The sequence below is a fragment of the Balaenoptera acutorostrata genome, chromosome 12, assembly GCF_949987535.1.
Source record: "Balaenoptera acutorostrata chromosome 12, mBalAcu1.1, whole genome shotgun sequence".
Lineage (NCBI taxonomy): Eukaryota > Metazoa > Chordata > Mammalia > Artiodactyla > Balaenopteridae > Balaenoptera > Balaenoptera acutorostrata.
The window spans coordinates 8,142,327-8,163,174 of NC_080075.1; the positions used below are offsets into that span (position 1 = coordinate 8,142,327).

At 40.9% G+C, this 20,848-nt stretch overlaps 2 protein-coding genes across 4 annotated transcripts in view; one reads left to right on the forward strand and one right to left on the reverse strand.

Moving 5' to 3' along the window:
- The window catches only part of EIF5B (eukaryotic translation initiation factor 5B), a 69,148-nt gene extending 63,737 nt beyond the window's left edge, over positions 1–5,411 (reverse strand). The window contains exon 1 of the mRNA XM_057558256.1: positions 5,129–5,411. Coding sequence (XP_057414239.1) covers positions 5,129–5,396 — 268 coding nt within the window. The 5' untranslated portion in view covers positions 5,397–5,411. The remainder of the gene's footprint in view (positions 1–5,128) is intronic.
- Positions 5,412–6,327: 916 nt separating this feature from the next.
- Positions 6,328–17,306, forward strand: TXNDC9 (thioredoxin domain containing 9). Of its 3 annotated transcripts, none has more exons than XM_007197302.3 (5): positions 6,328–6,476; positions 9,313–9,531; positions 11,312–11,430; positions 14,116–14,370; positions 16,712–17,306. In XM_007197302.3, the coding sequence occupies exons 2-5, from the start codon at positions 9,343–9,345 to the stop codon at positions 16,827–16,829; spliced, it is 681 nt and encodes a 226-aa protein (XP_007197364.1). In that variant the 5' UTR covers positions 6,328–6,476; positions 9,313–9,342; the 3' UTR covers positions 16,830–17,306. The 3 variants fall into 3 exon arrangements, with proteins under 3 accessions (XP_007197364.1, XP_007197365.1, XP_007197366.1); XM_007197303.2 differs by having other exon boundaries at positions 6,328–6,458; XM_007197304.3 differs by lacking the exon at positions 6,328–6,476 and adding an exon at positions 6,629–6,749.
- Positions 17,307–20,848: the final 3,542 nt, after the last annotated feature.

Below are 20,848 nucleotides of genomic sequence, written 5' to 3' on the forward strand. Positions count from 1 at the left end.
TATTTCAGCACCTAGAACAACAGCTGGCACTTAACTGCTTAAACAGACAATATATTTCCTGAAGGGAATGATTCAATACCATAAAGATGTAAGTGTACCAAACAATCTAAAAACTTAATGGGACTCCCAATTAAAATCAGTCCCAACAGACTTTTAATAGACCTTGATAAACTCACCCGTTACATTAAAAAATCAAAAAAATCATAAGTGGGTAAAATATCAAGAGCATGAACATACCCACAAATGTCTTAAGTTGTCCTCTGAGTGCTTCTCAAACATTCTAAGCACCTGTTGGACAAACATGAATGGAAGTCAAAAGGCTTGGGAAATGTCTCACAAATGCCTAAATCTGGTTTAGGAATCCCTAAATAAACAGTTCTCAGAGTAGTTCCCCCCAACACAATTCAGGGGGTCTAAACTAATTCAAGGGGTCAAAACTATTTTCAACGTAGTACTATGAGGCTATTAGCCTAGTTTTCATTCTCATTTCCTCACAACTGTACAGTGGTGTTTTCCAGAGGCCACACGATGTGTGATATTGCTACAGACTGAATGCACAAGCAGACAAGAATCAAGCTATCTTCTACTAAGACAGATAGTAAACGTTTACAAAATGTTTACCACCATTCTTTCCATAAATTTTTGAAAATGATTATTTAAGTGTTATTTATGTTAATATGATGTTATTTTTACTTTTAAATCAATATATTTAAAGAACTTTTCAGTTTTAATTTGTAATATGGTAAGTATTGATAGACATAACCCACATAAAGAAAAGCCTTTTGGGTTCCTTAGTAATTTAAGAGTGTAAGGGGGTCCTAGGATCAAAAAGTTTGAGAACTGCTTTTCTAACCTAAGCAGACACTCAGTTCCTCAGTTAAACAATGCTTTGCCCAATGTATAGATCAACTGCCAGATTGGAATAAACTTAGAAGGCTAAGTAAAGCACAACTAGTGGGCAAGTAACATCAAAAGTAGCTACATCAGCTCCCCAGAGATCACCAGTAGAGAAGGCAGAAGAGGTTTCTATAAGCTAACAAGTTTATCATCTGCTTTCTTATTCATTTATAGCTAGGACTTATTCATTTATAAACTAGGACTTCTTCCCGTCCTTCCACATATTGATTACCTAAAGTATCAATGTAGGAACAAGGTAAGCCAAGAGAACTCTCAGATTATACATCTTTTTTTCTTTTTTGATCTAATGTATGCAGATAGTTTATTATTCATTCAAATATATTCAAATGAGAAATAAATTCCTTTGTTGAACTAGACTATTTGAACTATTTGCCACTTGGACTACTTCCTCTCTGGGACGCTTTAGAGTACCTGCTGTGCTCACAGCTCCTCTGGACAGGTTCCTTAAGCAGATCACCATGCTTTCTATCACAGGAGAGGGACCTGATACCCTGATCACACCTGGCTAGGATGAATGTCTGACACCAGGACAAAAATCTAAAACGTAGGCAGCTGTCTCAGAGATAGCCAGAACTCCCCCAAAAGGAGGAATTTTGCCAGGAATGATAGAAGCATTATGTGTAGTTAAAAACAAAGAGCTACTATACTAGCTCACCACCAGCATAGAGAATCATAGCTGAAGATACCTGTACTCAATCCTGAAAGACCTCCTAATTCCTGAATGACATCCCCACCTTCATGTCTGACTGTGAGATAGGTGAAATAATCATCTTCCTTCCCTCTATATCCTTTGTGAGGGGGTGTAGATGTATTAATCCCATTTATTAAGGTAACATACCACATTCCTTACAACATGAAAAATATAACTACCACACTTGGGGGATTAAAAAAAAGGATCAGAATGAAGAATTGGAGGCTAACTGTGAAAAACTAGATAAGCAGGATCATTTTTTCTCTGCACACATCAATAAGAGAACATTCATCGTATTGTGTAAATGGAAATGGTAAGACATCACTACAGCACACAAGATCCCATAAGATATGGTCCCATTATGTAAGCTGATGACTGGGAAGGTTATAGGAAGAAATGAAAATATTGGCCTTATATTTTGTCTATATGATCCGTGAATACTGAATCCTACCCCAGTCAACTGAAAAAGGCGGGAAAACTTGCCGAACACCTATCAAAATCTCATTCTCAGAATTTCACAAGCTGAAACAAGATTCTAGAACTCAATGTTTAAACAAAGGTCAGTCACTGATAAAACAAAACATATGTAATCCGAATAAAATTACTCAGATTAGATAGTAAAATCTAAATTTAAATGAACACTGAGTGGTTAAGAATTTAAAATAACAATATAAGGATTAAAAACACTCAAGTATTTTATGTTCTTTCCAATAACTGAGAAGTGGCTCAATGCCTTAACTTGATAGCTAATAAGCAGCTGCTCATTTCTCACCCAGTTCTTCCTGAGCAGAAACATGTCTGGCTGAGGACAGCTCGGAAGGAAAGGAGAGGTGGGAGGAGTCCACGAAGCATTAAAAAACAAACAAAAAAACTTGATATTGGCTTATGAGAAAATGTGTTTTTCCATTACACTGCCACCATTTTTCCTTCAACCCGAGCCGAAAAGTAAACACTGCAGATTTAGTCGGAGAGGGAAAAAACCCAGTAGCATTCCTTCTATACTATCAAACCAATCATTTAACAGGCTCTAGTGTTTGCAATTTAAACTTTGTCATCCATGAAAATCTTTATGAATTAGCAAAAGACGTTCACTTTTCTCTAAAAATACACGCACAAAAATAAATCTCTCCTCTGAATAGCTTTTTTCCAACGTGAAAGAGCTTGAAAAATAAAAACTGTAGCTAAAATAACATATACATAAATTTTTTAAAAATTTTTATTTTATTATTTATTTATTTATTTATGGCTGTGTTAGGTCTTCGTTTCTGTGCGAGGGCTTTCTCTAGTTGCGGCAAGCGGGGGCCACTCTTCATCGCGGTGCACGGGCCTCTCACTATCGCGGCCTCTCTTGTTGCGGAGCACAGGCTCCAGACGCGCAGACTCAGTAATTGTGGCTCACGGGCCCAGTTGCTCCGCGGCATGTGGGATCTTCCCAGACCAGGGCTCGAACCCGTGTCCCCTGCATTGGCAGACAGATTCTCAACCACTGCGCCACCAGGGAAGCCCAGTGATTTCTTAAATATTATCAGTTGTCTAGTCAATTTTCTAATTTCACTGATTCTAATTAAAATTAGGTTTTGTGTTTTTTTTTTTTTCGTTTTGTGTTTTACAATTGGTTTGTTTGGATCAGGATTACAGAAGTTTGTTCTTTAGATTAAAAAATATTTATGTTGGGGGCTTCCCTGGTGGCACAGTGGTTGAGAATCTGCCTGCCAATGCCGGGGACACGGGTTCGAGCTCTGGTCTGGGACGATCCCACGTGCCGCGGAGCAACTAGGCCCGTGCGTCACAACTACTGAGCCTGCGTGTCTGAAGCCTGTGCTCCACAACAAGAGAGGCCGCGACAGAGAGGCCCGCGCACCGCGATGAAGAGTGGCCCCCGCTTGCCACAACTAGAGAAAGCCCTCGTACAGAAACGAAGACCCAACACAGCCATAAATAAATAAATAAATAAATTTATCAAAAAGAGAAAATTTATTAAAAAAAAAGAAATCACTGCTAGTATTCCTTAGGCTTAACGATGACATTGTGGTTGTGTTCTATGTTGTGTTCCTGTGGGGTTTTTTTCCCTCAAGTATTTATCTTTCAGATACACCTGAAGGATTTACACATGAAAGGATTTTGAGAGTTGCTTTACCATATCTAGCAGAGAGATGAAACAGGGCCAGTCATGTGACAACAATGGTCGAAGCTGGGTAACTGGTACAGGAAGCTTTATTACATTCATCTCTATTTCTTGTATAAGGTCGAAGAAAAAAAGTATCCTAGGCACCAAAACATCCTGTCAAAAGCACAGAAATTTCTCTCCCACTAAATCACCCCAGAATTCTGCTTCTTTCTTCTTATTTATCTGCTTTGATTAACAATAAGTTCTATTCTTGAAACCAATTAACTTCCTCCAATAGACCTGTAACTGAAATACAAGACTCACCTTGGTGTCTTTTTAACGCCATTCATCAGAAAGGTGAAGGCCAGTGAGGACACAACCCAGGATTCCAACTCACAACTGGTAATCTGATTGTAACTTCAAGACCACATATCCGTTTTGAGTCAAAATGAGCTATCACAGGTTGTTTCTGTCTTTTGAATGTCTCTTACTATCCCCAGTATTTGAACTAAGTTTGCTAAGTAGTACAGAAAGGCGAAAAGTAACAAATGTTGTTCACTCCCAGAAAGTACAACCCTTTCAATGAAAAGGGGTAAAGAACTCAACCGAATATGACACCCAGAAATGTTCCAATAATCTCGGGGTACGCAACTCTACATACACCCTTACGCTCCCTCGCCCCAGAAGTCTTTTAAGTGGTTAGAAAAGACCGACCCTGGTTGGTTTGTTTCATCTCCTCCTCCTTTCTTAGGGGAGGTGCTAGAGAGCAAAGAAATGACCAAAAGGCCGGAAGAAGGAACGCGAAAAGCATGGAGTCTGGACAATCAGCCCTTAAGTAATTGAAAGCTGTACCTAAATTAAATGAAGTTAAGAGAGAGCTTGCTGCTACGCTCCTCCCGGTAACTCCAACGCACCTGAGCGGCTCCGAGGGTGGGAACACCTGGCCGGAGACACAGCGGATCCCAACTCCCTCTCTCGCCAATAATTCAAAGGTACAAAGACATAAAAAGAACTCTTCCTGACCCCCAGCAAGAGTAGCGCCACGAAAACAACTCCCAACCTCCGGGCCACGCTGGCTGAGCCGCCCCCGGCCCCGCGAGGCCGCGAGCCCTGCCCCGCGGGGCCTCGAACCCCAAACGACTGCCCCGCTCCTCAGGCCGGACACCCCTTCTCCCGGGCCGGGCGAGGAGCGGCAAAGGGACGGAGTCTCGGCTGGGAACCCGCCCGCCGCGGAGGCCCTCCGCGCCCGCCCGGAACTGGGGTCTCGGGCCCGCGCCACCCACTGTGGGCCCCAGCCGGTGCCCCGCGGGGCCGCTCTCGAGCCTCGACCCCGGTCCACCGCGCGCCCACGGGACCCGCGCCACCCCCTCAGCCGCGCCGGCCGCCGCCGTTGGGACCCCGACACTGGCTACCTGTCTTCGCTCTTGTTTTTCTGCTTCTTTCCCATCGTGTGTCAGCGGCGCTCGCAGCCCCAGCCCCTCTATTCGGTCTCTCACAGACCCACTGTCCCCCGACCGACTTCGGTCTCCGCTCGGCTCCGTTCCCCGCCGCGCGCTGCCGCCTCTCGCACCCGGCTCTCCACAGACCCGCGCACTGGGACAGGGCACATATGGTGTGAGCTCCGAGTGCGCAAGCGCATCGCCCCGCCGCCTCGGCGTGTGGACGCAGGGCGCGGCTCATGGAGAGCTGCGCCTCGGGTAGAGCGTCTCCAGTTGACCCGCCCGCCAGGCAGGAGCCCGAGCGCCCCCTTCCCGCAAGCGTCAGCCGTGCACCGACGCCCGTGCGGTTTCCAGATTCTAGAACCCGGAGGTGGACAATGAGGCTGAAAATTCCACCGTCAGCCTTCTCCCTGTGGGGAACGCAGACTTGGGGAATCGGATCTCAGTTCAGGAGTAGACTTTCGGTTTCCCTTCCACCTTTAACCTCTGTCCCTTTGTACTCGCAGCTGCGTGAAGTTCAGTAAAGAACCACAATGAACCCCTGGTGAACTGTCTAGGTGTTCCCAAGGGAGATAGAGAAATCCAGCACATGAGTCCATGACTTACCAAAAAAAAAAAACCAAACAAACCAGAAATCATAAAGCAAGGACACACCCATTAATTCTGCAAAATAGATCATAATCTTTACATTCAAAGCGAGAGCAAGTTCTAAAAATGTGTGTCAGGGAAGTCGCGAGGAAACCTACTAGGGTTGTGAAAGTGTTCTATATACGGATCTGGACGATGACACTACGAGTGTTAACTATGTAAAAACTATGGCGTATAAGTTATATTTCAACTTTTTTTTAAAAGGGGGAAATGTTCAATAAACAGAATGGAAACGAAATTGGAGTATCACTCCTGAGCAAGACAGTAGCTATTTCATTTCTGATGTAACATTATGTCAGAGCCTAAGACCGTCAACTCCAGGCTGAGCACTAAGGAACTACAAACTCCAGCATACTTCGCTCCCTCGCTCTCTGGGCTGTTTACACGGAGAGAGGGAGAGGTTGGGCCACCTCGGTTCCGGGCGGTGGGGCGCGGGAAGGGTGGGGGAGGAGCGCACGCGCAGAAGCGCTCACCGAACGCACGTCCCCTCCCTTCCCCCCCCTCCACTTCCTGGGGCGTCGCAGATTGTATCGCGTGAGAGCCGCGGCCAATGAGGAGGCGGAAGTGACGGCCGCTTCGCAGGCCCACGCAGCTGCTACGAGGCTGACGCCGGAGTGGATTGCTCTTCTGGAGAAGCTGGTTCCTCACTTCTCAGGTATCACCGAGAGCTCAGGTGAGGCAGAGAGTGGTGTGAAAAAGCCGGCCATGCATCTCGGTGCTAATGGACACCCGGCTGCTCAGCCTCCTGCCTGGCCGGGGGAGGGGCGCGGCTCGGGCGAGGGTGGGCGCGGCTCGGGCGAGGGTGTCCGCGCCGCGGAGGAAGCATTGGCGCATGCGCCCCGGGAGGCGGTGAAGCCGGGACCACCTCAACTCTGCCCTCATTTGTCTTCGGGGGCGCAGGGAGTGGCGAGGGTGCTTTTGGGAAGCGGCTGGCGTGCAGTTAAGGGTGAGGCCCCCTGGTTGTTTTGGCGGGTGCATGCCGGGGAATCAAGGAAATGGTTAGGTAATTTGAGGACAAGTCCCTGCCCACCATTCAGTTGAACTGGAAAAAAGAAGCTTGTTGTTTGGAGAATGAAGTTCTCAGGATCTCTGCACCATCTCCTTTCCCCCTTTCTGAATGCGGTGACCAGCACCACCTGTCCCCAGAGCAGCCCTTGTTAATCGTTTCTCCTCCCAGTTATCGAAGAATTGAATTCTGAGCTTAGCCTATAAACCTCTAGGGATAAGCAACCGCTACGCCCCTGGTAAAGAACAGGGTCTGACATGCAAGTCAATGTTTAATGTCGAGTTTTCTGCCTCATCCGGCCCCAGTCCTGAGAGTCACAGCGTTACGTTTTTCTTGGGAGGTAGGGTGTGTGAAATTCATTTGCTACATTTGAAATACAGCTCCTTTAAAATTTTATAGCGTTTATGAAGAAGTTACATTTTGGTTTTTTTTAAACCCGGAAATACTTTTGAAACTTAACGATAATTTGAACAAAAGCTACGCACATGTTCCTTCAACAGTTGACAAACATTTTTTGTGCATCTGCAGTGTTCTCAGCACTGCTAGCTCCAGGAATACAAAGGTGAAATCGAGTATGCTTTTTTTAAATTTATTTATTTTTGGCTGCGTTTGGTCTTCGTTGCTGCATGCAGGGTTTCTCTAGTCGCGGCGAGCGGGGGCTACTCTTCGTTGCGGGGCATGGGCTTCTCACTGCGGTGGCTTCTCTTGTTGCGGAGCACGGGCTCTAGGCACGCAGGCTTCAGTAGTTGTAGTACGTGGGCTCCAGAGCGCAGGCTCAGTAGTTGTGGCGCACGGGCTTAGTTGCTCCGCGGCATGTGGGATCTTCCCGGACCAGGGGTCCAACCATGTCCCCTGCATTGGCAGGTGGATTCTTAACCACTGCGCCACCAGGGAGGTCCCGAGTATGCTTTTCGGCTTCTTTTCATGTGTAAAAAAATGGAATCAGAAGCGAAGTTTGCAAGAAGACTATTTCTCTTCACTTCAACATTTATAGAGGGTTTGGTGGGCCAGGCTGCGTGTCTGAAGCTGGGTGAATAAGCTCACAAGTTTATTCAGATTTTTGAAAGTGCTTCAGTAGTGGTTGCAGATGTATCACATAACTAATTGAGATGCAACAGCCTCCTGCTTTGATAGGCAAAATATAAATTGAAATTCAGGGGTACCCATAAAACATTTGATTTTCTACCAGCAACAATAATACATTTCTTTTAAAATATGTAATTGAAATAGATAACAAGGACCTACTGTATAGCACAGGGAACTCAATATTTGGTAATAACTTAAATGGGAAAAGAATTTGAAAAAGGATACATGTATATGTATAAATGAATAGCTTTGCTGTACATCTGAAATTACCATTATAAATCAACTATGTGCCAATATAAAATATGTAATTGAGAGAGATCTTCTTTTCTAATCTGAATTAGATTCTATTTTTTTAAAATATTTATTTATTTATTTATGGCTGTGTTAGGTCTTAGTAGTTGCAACATGCGGGATCTTTCGTTGTGGCATGCGGGCTCTTCACTGCGGCACAGGCTTCTCTCTAGTTGTGGCGCTCAGGCTCCAGAGCATGCGGGCTTTGTAGTTTGCAGCACACAGACTGTCTAGTTGAGGCGTGTAGGCTCAGTAGTTGCGACTCGAGGGCTTAGTTGCCCCGCAGCATGTGGGATCTTAGTTCCTCGACCAGGGATCGAACCCGCGTCCCCTGCATTGGGAGTTGGTTTCTTTACCACTGGACCACCAGGGAAGTCCCTAGATTCTATTTTTAAACTCTTATCTTATATAGAGGATTGATGGAAAAATCAATATTCTTTTTAATATTTGTAGTGTTATATTGTTTGACCTCAAAGTTAAGAACACTGAGTGTCAGTAAATCAATACCAGTATCAATCTTTGTGGCCTCATAGACTTTATTAGGTAATGGGAGAACAGGAATGGAAACTAAAGCTTAGGGAACATCAGACAGAGTTCTTTACATAAGTTGTAATGAGCTCTCTTCAGAGTTAAACGAAAATCATTTAGTCAGAGATGAAAGATATGTCTTTTGCTCAACCCTGCTCTATGTTGAAGCAAAGTTTGGTGTGTATATGTGTGTGTAAAACCTCACTGCAGTTAAACTTTATCATGTTCACAGTCATTTCTGCTTTTCTTCCCTTTTCCTTTGGTAAAGAACACTGTCAGTATACAGCACTAGGTTTAATTTCATCTTTCATTTCTTTCTGGTCTGGCGATGGTCTTACAGATTTGTCTTTGCTTTAGGATAGTAAAACACAGACTAAATCAAAAGCACCTAAACTTTGGTCTAAATCGTTTTTGAGTAGTGTGACTATGATCCATTGAAAATTAAATTTTAAACCACTTAAATAAAAATTCTTAACATGACATGCTTGGTTGTCAGCAGAACACTTTGTGGACTACAAATTATATACTTGCTAACATTTTTGAAACTAAGAGAAAACTGTCTTATTTTTTTCTCTAACTTTGTAAACCTTCTCCCCAGCATCAAGGCTGAACTGTACCATTTAGAAAAATGGAAGCGAATGCATCTGTTGAAATGTTTTCAAAAGTCCTAGAGAATCAGTTGCTTCAGACCACCAAACAAGTGGAAGAACAGCTGGATTCGGAAATTCAGAAACTGGATCAGATGGATGAGGATGAATTGGAACGCCTCAAAGAAAAGAGACTCGAGGCCCTGAGGAAAGCTCAGCAGCAGAAACAAGTAACCTCTCTGCCCTGCTTTCTGAAATTGCTCTAACAGTATGCTTCTAACAACTTATCTATACCCGTGCTGCAGTAGTCACTTGTAGTTTGTAGGGTGGTTTGACCTCAGAGGACCTAATGCCGTTAAAAATTTGCCCAGAAAAAAAGATTAGTTTTAAAGACACATTCAGAATTAGCCTTATCAGTATATTAATCCACAGTCAAGTACAAGAAACACGTGCCCAGGATAATCTTCCGAGCTCAGGTTTGTGTGGTTGAGGAGAGAGTGGACGAGGAAGAACACTGGGAGGAAGAGGGGTCAGTGGGTTCCCTTCCAGGTGGAGTTATGAGAAAGCCTGTCATAACTTAGCTGTGCTCAAAGCAAATGCGTCATTAAGGAGTGTATGTGAGAGTTTAAACTCTCTGTGGAAGCTTTACCAAAGAAATAAGGAGAAAAATATCAGGGCCTCCAGTAGGTCTCAGCTCAGTGTAAGCCAACACGAAATGTATAGATACCAAAACTAGTGACACAGTCTCGGCTGTGTTAGTGTAAGTCCAGAGATGGCACTCCTGCCCCTTTCTAGTTGGACCACTTCTGGAAGACTGTTTAGAGGAGGACAGCCAGAAGACGAAGAAGTCTAGAAGTCATTTCATATGAGGAAGTCAAAAGCAAATGGAAATGTTCAGTGTGAAGGAGGGAGGACGTAGGCAACGTAGGATATCTGAAGGGCTGACGTGAAGGAGATTAGAATTTCTCTTTCTCATCTGAGGTCCAAGCTGGGATCCACAGCCCATTGTTCTGGATATACTGTGATTCAGTGTGAGAAGACTTTTCTAAGAACAGAGAGTACATATACAAATACTTTTTAAGCACACCTGCCAGACACAGTTGTAGTTATTTTCACGTTGTCCATTCACAGTAACTCAGTGAGATAGTTGCTTTATGATCTCCACGTTACAAATGAGGAAAGTGAGACTCAGAAAGGTTATTACAATTCACAGCCTGATAAGTGGTAGAGCAGTGATTCAAGCCCATGCCTTCTGCCTGCAAGTCCAGTCCTCACTTTTATTAAAACCAGCTCCTGAGAAGAGAAAGGAAACAAGCTTCCAGTTGAGGGGACCAGCTTCCTGCCACAGGAAAGGTTCAAGAAGCTGAAATGTCTGTGTGACATGGATGATAAGGGTTGATTTATTGATTTGGGGAATTGGATTAGGTGACTTGCGGGATCTTTGTTTCTGGACACCACGTGAAGACAAACACCTTTTTCTTCCCAGGATACTACCCATTGGTGGCCAGTACAGAGGAGGTTTGCTGTCTCTGAGTTAGTCATCAAAAGCAAACAGGGCTCCTGAGCTTCAGAGCTGCAGTACCCGCCCCCTCCCCAAAGACGGATTGGCTTTATCTCACAAGCATTATTTTTTAAAGCTACATAGTAACTTGGATCAAATGCTTCTGATTTTAATAGTTTCAGGGCAAAGAAATTAAGTAGACAGTTACATTCTAAATCTCTTTATAGTCTAAATTTTTACTTTCGAAGTTCTAAGAAAACGTATGTTTTAAGTTACAAGAGAGGTAATCATCTTAAATATGAGCCATGCTGTGGAGATAGTCATGGCCCACAGACTGTATTTGCATTGACACTAGCAACATAGGAAAGTACATCACCGAAAGGAATTCATTTCTCTCTAAGATAAAATCAGCTTGATTACAAAATATTATAGTGATTTGGACATAAAATATAAAGTGATATTGAAAAAGATATTTCAAATGTGTGATATTTCCCTTTTCTCCAAATCAGGAATGGCTTTCAAAAGGACATGGGGAATACAGAGAAATCCCTAGTGAGAGAGACTTTTTTCAAGAAGTCAAGGAGAGTAAAAAAGTGGTTTGCCATTTCTACAGAGACTCCACATTGAGGTAATTTGTTTCCCTCAGTGACTGTTCTTGAACATGATGAGATTGTTGAATAGAGATGCACTGACTTAATAGAGAAATTAAGAAAAATATAAAAGGAAGTAATTCCTAAGTTGTCTCTTTGTACTAGAATTATATTAAAGTTAAGCAATCATTAAAGATTAACTTAAAAACCAGTAACATACAAAAGTACAAATTATAGAAGATCAGTATTTCCATAGAAATGGCTATTTCCTGAACTATATTTTCACTAGCTAATTTTTAAAACATCTTAGAAATGAACACTTTAATTTTTTTATCAATGCCAAAAGAATTCTACTTTTGTCCCTACTATTATGATACAGCCACAGTGTTGTAAATGGGGCCAACACCTGAACATGAGCTTTGAATTGAGTCACTTCTTCTCAACTTGCAATTCACTGGGAGACAGTGGCTTGACTAAGCCTTTCACCTGAAGCAGAGTTGGGGCTACCAGGCATGGCGGGAAGGAGAATAAAGTCATTTCTATTAGACGAACCCAGATCTGCCAACCTCTTTTTGGAGGCAGATCCCTCAAAGTGAAAATAGCCCCAGAAGAGGTTATATCTTAAACCAGAGGACTCAAGCCTTTTTTTTTTTAGCCCCCAAATTTGAATACTTGCCAACATTTAAACGTTGGCAACTAATCAGATTTTAGAAATTTTTTTTTTAAGTATCAGATAACTTGATAACAGACCTAGAATTGTATGAAAGCAATTCACTGATGCCGAGTAGCTCCTGCCCCCCTTAGACACACACTCCAATGCAGAGTCTGTTATTCCCTGGGATCCCAGCCCCGCCCTCTTCTCGCATTTCCATAGCCTGCCTGGCCCTTGTCTTTGCCTCATCACCGAACAACCTGGCTATTAGTTAACACCTTTCAGGGACTGATTGCCTGGGATTTATTGACTAAGAAAATAAAGATGAAAGAAAATAACTGAGATGATGAAATCTCCTATAAGGGAAAGTGGGAAAGGGATTAGGAAGGTAAATAGAAGATTGGTATTATTTGTCCACTTATTTATTAGATGTCTCTGCCCACTAGATTGTTAGTTTTGTGAAAGCAGAGGGTTTGCCTTTGTGTCGTGGCCCACTGTGCTCTGGGTTCCTAGCCATAGAGCAGCATTGACTACACATAGTAGGTACTCAGTAAGTATACTTGATGGATTTATAAACAATGCAGCACCAGCAGTACTTACCTTAAAACAGAACTGGAAAGTCAAGATTGAGATGAGGTGAGAGATATATAGATAGGTAGATATCAAAGTTTCTAGCACATAGTACGCTAGATACTTCATGTTGTATAAAATCCTGGAGCATTCACAATCACCGTTTGAGGTAAGTACATATAATTCCTATGCTTCCTGCATGGACACCAAGACTTGGAGAGATTAAGTGACCTACCTAATGTCACTCAGCTACTAAATGATAAAAGAGGATTTGAACCCAGGTTTTAAGCCTAATGCTGTTTTAACTACACCATAACTACTACTTCTGGATTTTTAAAAAATGGACTAATTGACAAGTGGGACACAGACCTATTTAAAATAGATTCCGTATTACTCCAGTAAAACAATGGAGTTGATTTTTGTACAAATCTTCAAGAACGTATTTCTCAAAATGATTTGTCACTTGTTTGGAACTTCATTCAAGAACGGCTTATTCCCCTACCATTTTTCACTAAAATCCCATTGCTGCACTACGTGGATGATATGTAAAAAGAATCACTCAGAGGTGATGATGCATCAAGGTTATAAGAAACTCCGTGGACCCAAACCTAACTCAGGAAAAACTATACCAAGAAGTACCCAAAAAGCCTGCTAGTAAAACCAGCTACGAAGCATTCAGTGTCTTAGTCATCGAAAGCAGTAGTTCTCAAACTTTGCTGGGCGTGAGAATCACTTGCATGTTTCTCAGCTCAACTCCCAGAGAATTTTGATTCATTTGCGTATTTTAAAAGTTGACTTTAATAATCACCTCTGGGTAAGAGCTACTTCTCAAAAGGTTATTACAGTAGTCTTTCAGAAACACTAGAGGGTTGGCCAGTTTAAAATATAATTTAAAGAAAATATCGCTTTCCACTTTCCTTTTCATTCAGGCGGCTTAATAAAGGTTACTGCTGGTAATTTTCATTTCTTTAGAACCGTAATGACCATATTTGTAGCCCTTAACCTTGATATGCTTCTCACTAACAGAGCTGCACAGTTGGAAGGGTTCCTTCTCAGTGACACCATTCAGTCTTTTCTTAGTGACTTCCAAATATGGTACTACACGTTCATTTCTAATTCTGAGAACTGTTTTCCGAGTTCTGTCAAGTTCAGATTTGTCACCTGTGAGATGCCAGGAAACATGCATAAGGGAAATGACAATTTTTTATTCTTAACCATGAACATGACAACTTTGTGAACCACTTAAGGCATAAGTTGAATACTTCGTTTTTTATAAGTATCATTAAGGGAGACCTGACTTTCTAGAATACGATATCATGAGATGTAGAAAAAGAGATACCTAACCTATGAAATGGAAATGAGGTTATCTGATAGAAGCATAGGTTGGCTGCCAAATTATGAGATTCAGAAAAACTGAAAACTTAGATGTGCCTTAATATTTATTTTGAAAAAGAAATCTGTTGTTTTTAGCTTTTGATTTTCTATGTGTTGTTATTTATAGGTGTCAAATACTAGACAGACATTTGGTGATATTGTCCAAGAAACATCTTGAGACCAAATTTTTGAAGCTGAATGTGGAAAAAGCACCTTTCCTTTGTGAGAGACTGCATATCAAAGTCATTCCCACGCTAGCACTGGTGAAAGATGGAAAAACACAAGATTTTATTGTTGGATTTTCTGACCTAGGAAATACAGATGACTTCACCACAGAAACTTTAGAATGGAGGCTGGGTTGTTCTGATATTCTCAATTACAGGTAACTTTTAGTAAACTATCAATTTATATTAATTCACATATCCAGTTGATTTTTTAGAGAATTTTTTTATGTTAACATTTATTTTATGGAACTAAGATCTTTAAGCTGAGTTGTAGAAAAGTTTTCACAAAGGAAAGGCATATTTCTTAAAGTGTACATTAGCATGATCTTACAGCAAAATCAGAGTTATAAATAAAATTGATCTTGGATCTTGGAGTCCATCTAACTATAAAAGTTTTCAAACTAACAGATCCTATGGAACCTAATTCTCTGTTAATCTGGAAACCCAAAATGACACTCCAGAAGAATTGACTCCTTCCTGATTTAAACGAGGTTAATCAAATTGATAATGACTTACATTAAAAATCTAATGTTTGAAAGTAGATATTCCTGTATCACTTGTAGGATCTGATAAAATACATAAAATCTCATCTCTATGCTTAGCTTAAATTACTTACTCTGGGAAACAGTCTCAGAAAACGATCTGTTGATAAAATCCAACTTCCATTTTCCACTTATGTCTTTGTCCACTTCTCTAGACAAATAATTTATCTAATACCACAAATCAGAGCATATCATCTTATCTTTTGTGCCTGTGTTTGATTTGCAAAAATAACAGGTAAAATTTTCCAGTTATTCCAGTCAGAGTGCCTTTTGATAAGTAGGAAGGTCTCTCATCTTTTTACTTCCCTTCCTCCTTTATCACTGAATCTCTCCTCCACATGCATAAATCATTCCTACATTGTAGTGATTGATTTTGGAGTTTTAGGTTTTATTTTCTTAATATTAAGTAAAATGTTAATATTAAATAAAATTATTTTGAAGTGATTTCAAACTTTAAGTTGGAAACTAGTACAAAGAATTCTTGAATTCTTGTGTATCATTCACCCGTGTCCCTCAGTTTTCAACATTTTATATTTGCTTTATCATTCTCTTTCTCTTTCTAGATATATATAAACTTTTTTTCAGAACCATTTGATTGGACGTTGTAGATATATTGTCCCTTTACTCCTAAATATTTCTGTGTGCATTTCCTAAGAACAGGAACATTCTTACACAACCACAGTACAACTTATTAAAACATAAAATATATAGTTTACAGACCTTATTCAAATTTCACCATTGTCCCAATAATGTCCTCCATACTGGAAAAATGGGTTCCGTGTACTTACTATGTATTTTTAGTTTCCATTAACCTGTAGCAACTTGTTCCCCTCCTTTGTTTTTCAGTACTTTCACATTTTTGAAGAGTACAAGCTAGTTATTTTATAGAGCATCTCCCAGTTTGTTTCAAAATTAGATTCAGATTCTGCATGTTTTCCACAGGTAAATTAGGGAAGTGATGTTGTATTCTTTCTTCTCAGTGTACCATATCAGGAGATATGTGATGGTTTGTCTCATTGCTGGTGGTGGTAACTGTGCACTGGTTAACCAGTTGTCCACCAAGCCAACTGGTGATTGAAGGAAGAACTTTTCCAGACCCCACATTAATTTACTTCTTCATTTATCTGTATTAGAATGGGCTGTGGGTTCTTTTATTCAGTGGGTTATAGTCTGTTGCTGTTACTATTTACTTTGAAGCTCAGATTGCCTCAGATTTGGCAAGTGAGAGCCTTTCATACTGGCTTCTGTGTCCTTTTGACACGTCCCCATAATTCTTTGAGCACTTTCTTTCTGGTGCACGTATGGTCTTTTAGGGGGCCTCGTGTTATACTCTCCATAGGAACTGGCTTTTTCTCCGAGACACCATGGTTCCTTTCAGTGGCAAGTGATATTTCAAAACCAAGATCTAGCTGCTAGGAATATTTCCAGATATTTTCGAAATATTTTTCAGGCGTCATGAAAAGAGTTCCATACTAATTCTGGGTTAATGATAATGAATTCCATGAGTTTTGTTGATGTCTATAGAGATCTAAGCATCAAAAGATGTTAAATAGAATCAAATCAGTCATAACAGGCTATCAAAAATAGAGCATGGTTTTCCTGTGTCATTCTCAGGAAAGAATCTAAGACGGATTCAGCATACCCAAAACAGATCAAAATAACTGATTTCCTTCTATGCTTTTTCAGTCAATTTTGTTGGTGCATCCCGTGAAATGTTAATCAGTAATTAACGATAAGAAAATAAAACGCTGATCTAAAGCATTTAGTAGTACATAGTAAGCTTTAAAACTATTAACTATCAGTGTAAATAATATACCTCTTCCTTGACACCAACATTTTAAAGAAAGTTTTACTCTATTCCTTGTGTTATAGTGAGGATAGATTTTTGTGCAGTTTAGTATACCAGCTGTACTAAATCATACAGAATAAGTGTTTTTTAAATTTGCTTTCTTTTTAGTGGAAATTTAATGGAGCCACCATTTCAGAGCCAAAAGAAATTTGGAACAAACTTCACAAAGCTGGAAAAGAAAACTATTCGAGGAAAGAAATATGATTCTGACTCTGATGATGATTAATTCTTTGTAAATCGTCTTTTTATTTTTCCTGACTTCAGAATTAGATGTGTTTTCTATATTCTGTTGATTTCAGTACATTCGTCTCCTAATGGTCACATTCTAGAGTTTTATGCGGTTGCATCACATTGAAAAACATGTGTGATATTTTCTTTGTGGAGCTCGTGTTTAAGTTGAGGAAAACTTCTGAGTTCTAAAATTATCTGAGGAGGGTCTGGATTCTCTATTTTTGAGATTGGTTTTATCACAATATGATTCTTACATTTTTATACCATTCACAATTGTGTTTTTAATCTACTGGATTGGAAATAGAAATTCAGCACACTATTCCAGGACTAATTCTTACCCAGCATTATTTACTTTATAAAGAGGTCAAGTAACATTTACTGGTGTAACAGACAGCACTTGTAAATGATTAGAAACACTCTTTACTTCTGGAATATATTTAAGTAACTATTAAAGAACTGTATTTATTCTGTATGCTGCATGGTGTTGTTGAATCAACTGATGGCAACAGAAAGCTTTTTCAGGTTGTGAACATACTGCCTTATTTAAAGGGTCTTGATTGCTTGTATTTTAAGACATGTATTAAACAATCAAGAAGCACTTTCGAAATGGCAACATGAGACCTACAGACCCCTCAGTGAAACAATCATAACTGGGAAATATTTTTTTAGAAATTAAAGTCTCTGGAAATTGCCATAAGAGCATACAGCAAACAGAAACATTTATCCAAGAAAATACTCAATCTTGGTAAAAATAGTGAGTCTCTGTGGTATTTGAACCATGACCCTGCACCCTTCCTCCCCTCATCTCCCAGTCTTGGCCTACAATGTATCCCTAGGAGGAGCAGACTGCTAGCATCTCTCATTCCCCCAACATCTGTGTTGCAGAAGCTCTGTTCCAAGCAGCAGTAGCAAAGAGGTCTGAGGCTTCCTTCCTCCACCCAGTCCCCACTTGTAGCACAGAATATCTACCCCAGGAATACTGTTTTCTAATCACTGTTGCCCTGGCGTACTCATAAACTAGAGCAATAGTGACTAGGGTGGAGGTTCCATGGAAGGAGGGGCAAGCAGAGAAGATCAGGGGCTACCACCCACTGCTCTACTTACAGACTATTCCTAGCAAAGCCAGCTACTCTCCCCATCCCCAGTGCTGGGGGAGTAGCACAGAGGTTCTGCCCAGTGGGAGAAGCAGGCTGTAAAAACAGCTTCCATAGCATTCCCTAAAGGGACTGACTTTATTTAGAACAGAGTGAGAGAAGTTGAAGCATAAGGATGCTGCTGCAGACAAAGGAGATTTCGGGTAGGGTTGGGGGTGAAGTAAGAGGACCCTGGGATCTCCAGGATAGCAGAAAGGAAGGCCAGTGAGAATTTCAACACAGAACGAAAGAGGCAGTTCAGAGTAGTCCTACGGTTGGAACAAACCTCAACAACTACAAAAACCTAAATTCAATTAGATTGAACTGTGTGGCAATTTATGTCCCAGGGCATTGTCAAATAATAGAGAGGTCCACCATCAATAGTGGATGTTAATAGCACAGCGTGATAACAATGGAGACAGACCAACTAGAACTCTTACAGGGACGGCAGGGAAAGAAACAGCAAGAGAGCCCTGCTAAAACTACCATCCTCGGGGTTGAAGGGAGGCATCAGGGACACTGCGTATGCCCAGGTGACATACTGCAACATCAGAGGCCATAGAATTCAGGGTAAGTGGACTTAGCCAAAATGGTCCAGCTAAGTCACTAACCATAAAAGCAAACCAGCCCTGGAGGAGAAGGGACTATGAGTCTCCAGAACTGCTGTATTATGTAAAATGTCCAGTTTTGAAGCAGAAAAATAAGATCTACAAATAAACAGGAAAATGTGACTCATACATGGTGGGGGGGAAAGCAATAAAAAAAAAAAATTGCCTTTGAGTGGGTCCAGGTATTGGAAGCAGACAAAAACCTCAAAGCATCTAAATATATATACATACATACACAAATACACATACTAAAACCATGCTGAAGGTAAAGGGAGGTATGATAATATTCCCTCAAAGAATATTAATGGAGATAGAAATTATTTTTAAAGACCCAAATGGAGATCTCTGGACTTAAAAAGTATAATAACTGCAATGAAAGATTCATTAGAGGGACTCGACAGTAGCTTTGCAGTAGAAAGAAAGCCAATGTGGGGATTAATCAATATAGATAATGCAATCAGAAGAACAGGAAAAAGGAATAAAAGAAAAACAGCTTCAGAGAAACATGGAACATCAACATATATGTCATGGAAGTGCCACAAGGAGAGGAGAAACAAGTGAGTAGAAAAGTTATTAGAAGAAACAATGCCTAAAACTCTCAAATTTGATGAAAAGCATTAATCCAAGAAGGTCAGGTTCTGAAAATAAAAGGATCCACACCCGTACATACCAGAATAAAAATGTTAAAAGACAGAAGAATCTTGAAAACAAACCACTCATCATGTACAAGGAAACCACATTAACAGTTGACTTATCAGAAACAATGAGGACCTAAGGCAGTGGAAGGACATGCAAACTGCTAAAAGGAAAAAACTCAACCAAAGAGTTTATATCTAACAAAACAGTCTTTCAGAAATGGAGGCAAAATGACACACAAGATTTTAAGAATTCATTCCCAGGAAACCCACCTTACAAGAAATGCCAAATGATGTTTTTCCATCTGAAAGGAAGTGAGATCCCACAATTATTCAAACCTTTACCAAAAAACAATGCCAATTAAAATGTAAGAAATTATAAAAGACATTGTAACGACTTATTTTCCCTTCTTTCAGCTGATATAAAAGCAATTGTATAAAACAATATACATATATATATAATTGTGGTGTTGCACCTATAACATATGGAAATGTGTATTTGCATATAACACCATAAAGCAGGTGGGAGCAAATATTTCGTACTTCAATAATGAAACAACAGAAAGCTAATAAGAAATTGTGAATTAAAAGGTTAATTTTTAAAATCTAACAATATATTCAGCTACTTTAAAACAAAATTATAGAAAGTATTATATGTTTAACATATAGCAAGGCAATGTGTGTAACAAAGGGAAGAAGTGATAGAGCTTTATAGGAGTAACATTTCATTAGAATTAAATTGCTATACAGCTAAAGTAGATTCTGACAAGATGCATACTGTAAGTCCTAGAGTATCCACTAAGCAAATAATTCCCAAAATATACAGAAAAATATTATTAAAGAACAAAATATTACACTAGAAAATATTCACTTAAAGAAACCAGAGCGTTTCTAGAAAGCCAAGAGGGAAAACAAGGCAGAAATAAAAAGGTCTATTTTCCGTAGGACTTCGCTCTAGCCCTGAGTTATTTCATCTCCCCATCACTCCTGGGGGTACTGTCGTTCCGAAGTTTTGGAAGACGGACTCTCCGCCCCGGAGGAAAAATCAAGCCTGGCCAGGCGTGGTGGCCCTGATTCTGGCTTCACTGAGAAAGTGAAAAACATCCAACTACAGCACCCTCTGCCACTCTTCTCAAACCGTGTGGACGAAAGGCTCTTGGTGCTCCAGCCAGGCATCAGGGCCGTGCCTCTGAGGTGGGAGAGCCAACTTCAGAACACTGGTCCACAAGAGACCTCCCAGCTCCACGTAATACCAAACGGCAAAAATCTCCCAGAGATCTCCATCTCAACATCAAGACCCAGCTTCACTCAACGACCAGCAAGCTACAGTGCTGGACATCCTATGCCAAACAACTAGCTAGACAGGAACACAACCCCATCCATTGGCAGAGAGGCTGCCTAAAATCATAATAAGGCCACAGACACCACAAAATACACCACCAGACGTGGACGTGCCCACCAGAAAGACAAGATCTAGCCTCATCCACCAGAACTCAGGCACTAGTTCCCTCCACCAGGAAGCCTACACAACCCACTGAACCAACCTTAGCCGCTGGGGACAGATACCAAAAACAACGGGAACTACGAACCTGCAGCCTGTGAAAAGGAGACCCCAAACACAGTAAGATAGGCAAAATG

Coding starts and splice junctions, on each gene's coding strand:
- TXNDC9 (XM_007197302.3), top strand. CDS start 9,343: ATGGAAGCGAATGCATCTGTTGAAATGTTTTCAAAAGTCCTAGAGAAT. Junction 11,431..14,115: donor TACAGAGACTCCACATTGAG/GTAATTTGTTTC, acceptor TGTTATTTATAG/GTGTCAAATACTAGACAGAC. Junction 14,371..16,711: donor TCTGATATTCTCAATTACAG/GTAACTTTTAGT, acceptor CTTTCTTTTTAG/TGGAAATTTAATGGAGCCAC.